The sequence below is a fragment of the Halichoeres trimaculatus genome, unplaced genomic scaffold, assembly GCF_033239565.1.
Source record: "Halichoeres trimaculatus isolate MK-OKI-2021-1 unplaced genomic scaffold, fHalTri1.1 fHalTri1_scaffold_6, whole genome shotgun sequence".
NCBI classification, from domain to species: domain Eukaryota; kingdom Metazoa; phylum Chordata; class Actinopteri; order Labriformes; family Labridae; genus Halichoeres; species Halichoeres trimaculatus.
In genome coordinates this window covers 31,355,245-31,364,558 of record NW_027437184.1, presented here as the reverse complement: position 1 = coordinate 31,364,558, position 9,314 = coordinate 31,355,245, and the positions used below count along the sequence as shown (strand labels likewise).

The 9,314-nt window shown below is 39.2% G+C and overlaps 1 protein-coding gene across 2 annotated transcripts in view; it reads left to right on the top strand.

The window, feature by feature from the left end:
* The first annotated feature begins 414 nt into the window (after positions 1–414).
* cltca (clathrin, heavy chain a (Hc)) overlaps positions 415–9,314 on the top strand; it is a 50,928-nt gene continuing 42,028 nt past the window's right edge. The window contains exon 1 of one of the 2 annotated variants that reach the window (XM_074672491.1): positions 415–737. In XM_074672491.1, the coding sequence (XP_074528592.1) occupies positions 696–737 (42 nt within the window). In that variant the 5' untranslated portion in view covers positions 415–695. The remainder of the gene's footprint in view (positions 738–9,314) is intronic. The other variant, XM_074672492.1, reaches the window with a different exon arrangement.

Genomic DNA, 9,314 nt, shown 5'->3' with positions numbered 1-9,314 from the left:
AGGTAATACTTAAAAGCTCCTGTCTATTAATGATGGGTATATCATATATCTCGTGGGCATTTGTTGCTGGTACAACTCATGCTTCAGAAATTAAGTTGAATTTCTAGGTTTCTGGAATCAGGACGCTCTGATTGGCTGAAAGGAACAAGTGTACAACACGTTGAATGACGTCAATTTGCTAAGACGAATGATGTGGCAAAAATCAAAGGGCGAACAGAAAGAAGTAGTTCCAGTGTTATAATTGCCTTTCTACAGTTTTAGTTTAAATTATTGTGTAACGGTTATGCATTGTCAAGAAAATATTGGCTGAAATGAATATCAAAGCTGATACTTAAATTCATACACCGTCCTGCTGTTTTATTAAAAGTGTGATTGCGTATTCATCCGCCTCATTGAGTGAACTTCCATTTCCGGGATGTTTCTCCGCTGACCAAGCTCCTCCGCCATTGCAGGTCCGGGGAGTCGGTGTAGTGTCAGTCGGTCGGTCGTTAGCCAGGGGACGACAGCAAGTAAACAGCTTTGGGACGAATTGAAAAGTACCATCACACCGACAAGACGTTTTTTCGGAAGCCTTTGAATTAATTAACTTGGACTTTAGAGTAGAGGCTCCCTGGCTGTCCGGCTAGGATCTGAAAGAAGAAGCCGTAGTTTGTTAGCATTAGAAGAAACCGGAGGAGAGAGAGAGAGGAACCGCCATGGCTCAGATCCTGCCTATTCGCTTTCAGGAGCACCTGCAGGTAAATGGATGAATGAATGTCTATATTCCTGCCCTAAGTTTGTATTCCAGTCCCAATAACTTCGAGATTTTCAGCGGCTACAGACACTTTGAAAACCCAAGTTGCTAGCAAGCTAAGTTAGCTTTTGCGAGCTATGCTAACTAGCTTGACAGGGCGGATGACGTTTATCTTAGTTAGCATCTAGCATTCTTGCTAACTGTTTGGCCACCCACACTCGTTCGTTAAATAAATTTGGAAAATACTCATTTTAAGCCCTAAAGTAAACTCAAACTCATATTTCTCTGTAGTTTTGTTCTGTCAGTAGTTCACTTGTTAACTTGTTCTGTATATTGACGAAGAAAAAAGTAGTTTTCCCGTAGTGCTTACACACAGCTAACGCTAAGTTTCAGTAGGGATGGTTGCTGCTCATATTGCGATATGGGTAACTGTCAATTGATTTGTTATTAAGAACTATTGTATATCTTTACGTGGTGAACTCCCGTCCTATCACAGAGGAATTGCAGAGTGAAGGTTACAGGAAAACAGATGACGTGTTTAATATTTAATTCATTATAACCTGCACGATTGACGTTGACATGGGGTTTGGTAATATACCAGACTTTTCGATTCAGCTTATTGATTTTGGATCTTACTGATACTTGATTCAGACTCGTGTGTTTAAAGAGTTATTTTTTCTTTTTCCTTCTTTTTTCTAATTGATATTTTAAGAGCAGGAATTAGCCTACCTTTGCTGTTGATCGATCTATGCTCTTTAAGATTGAACTATAATCTCTGAAAATATTTCTCTTTTTATTTCTGCATTTTTGAAAATTAATCTTAATTTCTTTGACAGTGATATAAAGGCAAAAAACCCCACAAACCTTGCACTAAGAAGTGCTCTCTGAACTTGAATCTAACAATAAGTTTGAAACACATGATTCATAGTGACTGATTTGCATGCAAAGTCCTTGTTGCACATGTTGCACTTTACTAAATCACGGTCCCTTCACCTTGTTTGTTAGTGGACTGATTGCTACAGCCTTCTATGATCCTTTACCTTTGTTGATGGCAACATCACAAGTAATGTTACATTATGTCTGTAGGTGTTCAATTGCGAGTTCAACTTTTGTGAGCTGCAAAACTTTCACTATGGTTAATCTTTAAAGATTTAGATTGCTGTTATATACATAACAGCAGAACCAAAATTCTTGTTGAATCATCATCTAATCCTTGAATCTCAGAAACAAAGAACCTGTTCTGAGTTTGAACTTTTTCTCATGCTTAAGCCAAGTGATAATAAGTTAGTTTCAGAGATTTTCCCAAGATGTCGATTAAACATAAGATTACCATAACCCATTTTCTCAAATCGAACAAGCTATTTTTTGACTCATTACTATGCAGAGGAGAGGGGACACAAGATGCCACAATAAATAGAACCAGAATACTGGAAAAACAGTGGACATTACCAGAAAGATGTATGCCCACATGGGGCTTCTAGAAAGAAACATAGCCCAACAATTTGACTATGATTACCCAAGCTCAGCAGGATATCACACTGGCTGGTTGTAGTAGTCATGTGGTGTGTTGGCTTGTACAGTGACTTTGTAAAACTTGGCTGGAGCTCAAAAATGCACTGAGAGAGAAAAGACTTCTGATCCTGTCTGTGAGGCAAACCCTGGCTTTGATATGGCTGAAGTAAAGCTGGTGTTACAAATCTGAAAACAATATTGAATGATCAGGTGTTCTAGCTGGACTTTCTGCTTAGTTGAAAGGGCCACACCTTTGCTATCACCTCAGTTAAACTGCTGCTTGGCCACATTGAGGAAGTGGAAACTCTCTAAGCTTATGGACCGACTCTGTAGTGCTAACTTTCAGGATGTAATGAATAAATTATTGCGACTTTTGGTGCTGCTGCATAGCTTCAAACGAGAAATGTGATCTGTGTGCCAGGGGACTTAAAGAGGATCACATGTATAGTCCTGTTGTTTTTGTCATGTTGCCTTGACTGGCAGAAGATTTGAGGTTTCATGAACTTACTGATTGCTTTTGGCCTGTATGTATCCATGAGACAAACTACCACAGTTTGGAACAATCCTCTCATTCCTCTTTGTTAGGTTGTAAAATGTTTCAACTGCTCTCCCAGTCTTTTATCAGGCATGTCTGAAACACTCAGTGGAAAAGTATGAAGAATGGATAAAAACCCAAGGTTAGAGACACCTGTAGAAACACAGAACACATGTGGAGCATGTTACACAACAATATCCCTAAAAATCACTCATGCAAGACAAACCCGTCTGACATCCTCACAGGTGACCTGAATGTCTCACCTGCCACAGTCAACATTCATCCTGCGTTTGGCAGGTGGTGGCAGGTGTTTATTTAATTCCCTGCTTGTGACACAGGCTGTTCTTGTCTTTAACCGGGGTTTACTAAATTTCCCAGAGGCTGTCTGTCTGCTCAAAACTGACTTCTCACTCAAACCAGTGCTTTGACATTGATCTCTGGAAAGAGGTCAGAGGTCACGGACAGCTCCATTGTTGTAGATGATTGTGACCTTCGATGGCAGAGTAAATGTTTGAGCTGAGGCCTCCAGGTTTTAATTATATCTTCCTGCTACGAGGAAAAGTCACCTCTGAGGCCTTTACCATGTGACAGGTTGAGGAGTTTATACAGGCCTATCATAATTTATTATATGGTGACTGAGCTGCACAACAGAGCCACACAAAGCTCTTCTCTGCAGATAGTCACAAATGATAGTGGAATGAGTTTTGCTTCTTTTATGTAGTGCTCTGGATTGTAGGAGTAGGAATATAAAGAGAGCAGAACAGAGGAGGTGATTAACTGTCTTCTCTATGGTTTATATTTAACTGATATTTATTTTCAAGTTAAGAGAGCTATAGTGGTATAACTCAGATTTCTAAATTCATTTCTGCAGTCGATTGAAACAGCTTGTTTCATTCATGTTTCTTGTAGTAATGCAATCTGTTGTCAGTGACATAAGCTGCCAGTGACTGACTTTTGCTCCTCCTCATGTGTGTCAATTCCACTTCACAAGGTCATTTTGTGTGACGAAGGATCTCCCAAAGGATCTCCAGCTACTATCACTAATGCATGACCTGCATATGCTGTTTCATGCATGTTTCACAGCATGCATCACTTCAGCAAATCATGCAGAATATTAACATCCATGGGCAGATTATTTGCCACAGTTACCTCAGCGTTTAGAAGTGTTTCCCAATCAGCTCTGACAGTTTGTCCTGAGGAGTTGGGCTGCCAGTTTGTCAGCTCGTATGTGATGCAATAAGTGAGCAGGGAGTGCTTAGGCTACTTTATGAACAGTGGAGACACTGGATCCTAGAGAGACCAGACTTAAGCTCTGGTTCTGCTTTGGTGCTGTCATGATTTTCCACACAGCTGTTGCAGCATAAAGGCCCAGCAGACCTGTTTTAAGATAGCCAAGTTTACTTTTCATCTTAAAGTTAATCTTGATTAATGACTGTGGCTTTAAGCGCACCACCATACTGCCTGCAGATGTGACATGAGCATGTAATCATCTTAACTACACAATCACTTGAGAATAAGTATTTATTTTTCATTTCCAAACAAAAAACATTCACTGTAAGAAACTAAAAACCCTTTAAAGGAGATGTGATAAATTAGCAACACTAGCCTTACTGAGTTAAAACATTTATAGTGAAGGCTTTGTTTTTTTTCCTCAGGCAATTAGCATGAGAAGCACCATTTAGCTTGTTTTGATTCATTTTAACCAGAACTTAAAGATACAACTGAAAGGTATCTTGTTGTCTACAGTCTGTGATGTGAACACATGGCACTCAGCGTGCTGATTGTACCAGGATTTAAAGTCTGCTCGATCAAATGTAGGGAGCTCATGCAGAGACGGATGTTGCTTAAAAGAAAGTGACTTCCATCTGCATTCACTCTCTCAGTCCTTTTACCTCCCTCTCTTCCTCAAAGTTTATGCATGTGTGTCCTCAGTCATCCGGTCAACTTGCATAGCTTGCAGATTTATATGTCACTCATTTATATAGAGTAGTGTGGACTCGAGTTAGAAGAACTTTGATTTATCAGGTGTCAAGAAACATCCCTGTAACTTCTGGCATCACTTATCTTACACAGACATAAGCACCACAGAAAAATAAGGTTATCATTAAAAGACTCTAAGTTAAATATGAAAGAAATGATTTGATTTGTTTTAGGATCATTACATGTAAACAGAAGGTTTTTAAGCATTTTAATTTCAAAAGATCTAGTATCAATCAAACAATCAATAAAACTTAATTCGTATAGCACTTTTCATACAGGATTTTGTAATACAAAGTGCTTCACATGAGAAAAAGATAAAATAAAGTAATAAGTGGAACAAAATGCAGAGATTGCATAATTACATGAAATGAAAACATAAGACCCCCATAATCCCCCCCACCCCCAAACCATATTCAACATACACACTCACTTACTCAAACACATGAAGACATGAAAAGGAAATTCTGACAGAGAGCAGAATAAGAGGACTGAGGAAACGTCATCTTGTATTAAAAATGAGGAAACACAGGAGCTAAAAGTAATATGATACTTAAAAATACTGGAAAATGCTAGAGGGTAAGATAAATAAATGAGTAAATAAATAATAAAATAAAATAATATAACAGTATAGAATAAAAGTTAGATAAATAATATTGTAAAATGAGATTGGGTAACATCAGGTGTGTAAATAAATTCAGCTAAAATTGGAGAAGCATTTAACAAAAAAATAAAATTCCAAGTAAAAATAAAAAAAAAATAAATAAATAATACATAAAATAAAATAAAAATCTGACTGAAATGTAATAATAAAAAAATAAAAGGGTTAAAATAAGTTACATGTAACATAAAATAATATTAAATACAATCAGCTTAAAGCGAAATCAAAGAGGTAGGTCTTGAGTCTGCCTTTAAAAATATGACCTGAGGGCTCTACATGGTTCATATGGTAAAAGCAAATCTGATAAATATGCAGGAGCAAGACCGTTAAGAGATTTAAAAACTAATAAAAGAACCTTAAAACGGATTCTAAAAGATACAGGCAGCTCAGTATTCTCATTTTTAACGTAGCATTGACGAAGTTGCCATAAAACGGGACTCTTCCTTATACCTGGGAGTCAACCCCTTCCCCCTTTACCCAATCACTTAAAGTGAATCCCATATTTGTTATGGAAACATGCTGCTTGTTAGTTGTTGACAAAGGATCGTTATGCAAACGTCTAGTTAACAGGGTCTGACAAGACAGGACTTCTTCCCAGTGCCAAAAAAAAAGAAATATGGATAATTTGTGGAGGGGAAAAGCACAGGCATAACCTCATGAACCAGAGCCGGTCATGACACAGTTTTCATGCAACTCTATAGGAACCTAGCTTTCTCTTTCTCATCCTATTTTCTTTACACATAAAGAATGTTTTGCAAGAAAGTGGTATCCATTTACTCTATACAAAAGCCAGAGAAGAAAAAACAGCAAATTACATATTTAGTTTACATTATGTTGACAAGAGTCCCTTTTAAATTAGAGATGTCCCCAAAAAAAATCATGTCATTTGAACAGAAAGTTGTATTCAAATTTACCGATTAGTCTAGAGCCAGGATAACAAACAAAATGTTTAAAACTGAGTGCAATTTTTCTAACGCAGCTGATCAGGGTTCACAGAGTGGATAGGATTACTGGTTAGCAGAGCTAGCATCACCATCCTCCAATTCTCCACCTTGAGGATTTATGCCAGATAAACCAGACACAGCTTTATAACTTTATCTCCATTTTCTGGCGTAAAATACTGACACAATGCATCTGTGCTTGTTTACACCTGGGTGGTAGAGCATTGTGACATCATGGTAATAGCAACAGGCTTAGCTCGTGGTCGGTGGTGGTACAGCTCAGATGCAACATCTGATTGATAATGTGGGCCCAATAAATAAATAAATAGATAAATACTGAGAATAGTTTCAAAAGTCTAGTAATTCTGGTGCTGACGTAGACTCGTTTGGACTTTTGAACAGACAACATCCTGAATTTAAAAACCAAATACAAACTCAAAGTCTTGTGAGAAGATTTTCTCTTGTTGCAAAAAAGACTTAAAATCATACTGATGATACCTCTTCATAACCTGTAAGTGAGTGATATGTTTGACAGGTTGTAGAATGAAGGATCAGATTTTTATGTTGAAAAATAAAAGCAGTGCCACCTTGTCTGTAGGGGGCACCAGAATCATTTCATATAAAAGTTCTTCACTGGAGCTTTAATGAAAATTTGTCTTGACTGAAAACTCTCATTTCAGATTTGAGGTCATCATTGTTAAAACAACAAAAACATTTAGCATTCACTGTTCAGGGTTCACAATTATAAGAAGCACCTTGTGCATTATTTTTATGATCCAGATACTTTCATTGCTTAAGTCATGGAATAAAAAAGACTCCACTTCAAGATGTTTTTTATTAAAGGTTCCTGAAGGCCACATTGGATAGAGAAAAATTTGTTTAGTAGTAATGGTAATTTGAGGGTGAGAAGTGTTCAGATAAGAAAGGCAGTTGGAAATTTTATTTATGTGGTCTAAATAAGATTTATTTTTCTGGATTAATGAGAACATGGGCCTTTTGATCTTTCAGTAAATGTGGTAATTAAGATTTATTTGCAGTAGTTATTTCTCAGCTGTTCCCTCTGTGGGAGCGGCGGTAGTTTATTGTGCCATGCTCTTTAAACATCACCTTACAAGTTCGCACGCTGCACTTTGATCTGTGCTAGTAACTGCCCAGCTGATATCTCGTGACAGGCTGCTGAGGATACAGATCTGCTGAACACTTGACATTCTGCAGATCTGTCTGAATGGGAGATAAACGGTGCATTTGGAAGAAAAAGGAAACTGCAGTCCTAAAACCACCTCAGCAGAACTAGAGAGAGTGAGTGAAGATGAACAGGGTCCAGGAACACATGCAGTCCTCCTTCCCCCTTACGCCTTATCTAACAGTGAAGGCTCCTCACCCCTGGGCTGGTCACATGTCCCCCTCCTGTGTCACATGGTTGTGGAGGAGGCAGCACTGGGCAGGCCTGTTGTTTCAGTCCTGGTAGACAATGGCTCCCTGGTTTCCTGTTGTGGAGTGCTGTAGTGAAGTGCTGCAAGCCTCAGCACATTGCAGCGCACATCCTTCCTTGGCCCGCATTGAACTTTACATGTACCGGGCATGCATAGGTCTTCTTTCTGCTGAGCAAGATGCTGCTTTCCTTTGAAGGAAGAGCATTCAGGTTAAATCCACAGATGGGACTCCCTCTAGGTCATCAGGAATGGTTCGAATGTGCTGAGTGACTGCTTATCTTTTCAAGTCAGTTGCAGCCGTCAGCTCAATTTAACGGCTTTTAATGAGAATTTACTCTATGGAGAGCTGCATGATGAATCAGTTATTTGCACGAGGCGAGGATGAGGAAACTATGTCAGTAATTGGTTACTTATTTTGTATGTTGCATTGGGTGCCTTAAAGTGATACTCTAGGATGGAACAAGTTGGGTCGTATCACAAGGTTTAGGGCAGAAATTACCCCTACAGCAGTGTTTTTGTGCAGCAGAAGCCCAGGGCGCACGCACCAAAGACCCCCTCCTTGCTCTTCAGTCGGTTTCCTCTGCACTCAGACAGGGTCATTTTTTACTTGACCAAAAACACAAATAAACGGACTCCAACCGAAAAAATCTGATATCGGTCTGCATTCATGCTTTATTTAGAGAATTTTCAGCGCGTTACTTTCACACAAAAACACCGCTACATAAGGCGCTAGTTCTCATCGTGTCTCTTTGTCCTGGCAGACTACCTGTGTTTGTTTATATATGGCACGCCGCACGCACGGACTGATACACTAAGCTGAGAGCGCCTCGTAGCCAGCTGTGGCTCTGCAGCGGAGGTAGCACCATTTTACACCATGATGAGAACTAGAGCCTTATTTAGCGGTGTTTTTGTGTGAACGTAACGCGCTGACAATTCTCTGAATAAAGCGTGAATGCAGGGGGGGGAGTCCATTTATTTGTGTTTTTGGTCAAGTAAAAAATGACCCTGTCTGAGTGCAGAGGAAACCGGCAGAGGAGCAGGGAGGGGGTGTTTGGTGTGAGCGCTCTGGGCTTCTGCTGCACCCAAACACTGCTGTAGGGGTAATTTCTGCCCTAAACTTTGTGATAGGACCCAACTTGTTCCATCCCGGAGTATTACTTAAAGGCTGTCATATGCTTATGAGAAAAACAACAAGCTAATGATGAAGGCTCTGTGGCTTCAGACTGTGTGTTACAGTTCAGAAAAAAAAGGATTGTTGTCATAACATGAATAAAAAAACAGTGTAGTACTTTGGTGAAACCAATTTTAATTTGTATTTACTATATATACTGATGTAATCTCATGGCCCCACTGAGTAAAATAATGTGGGAATATGCTATGCCTAATTTCCCCTCATTCCTTGGTGAAATTATGGGATTTGTTTTCTTTTGAGGTGGTTTGCTGTGGCTCATTTTTTCAGTGCTCTTGCACTGAGTGGGGTTGGTGTAAATAGAGGGTTCTGCTCCTTTATCAGAGCTTCTGC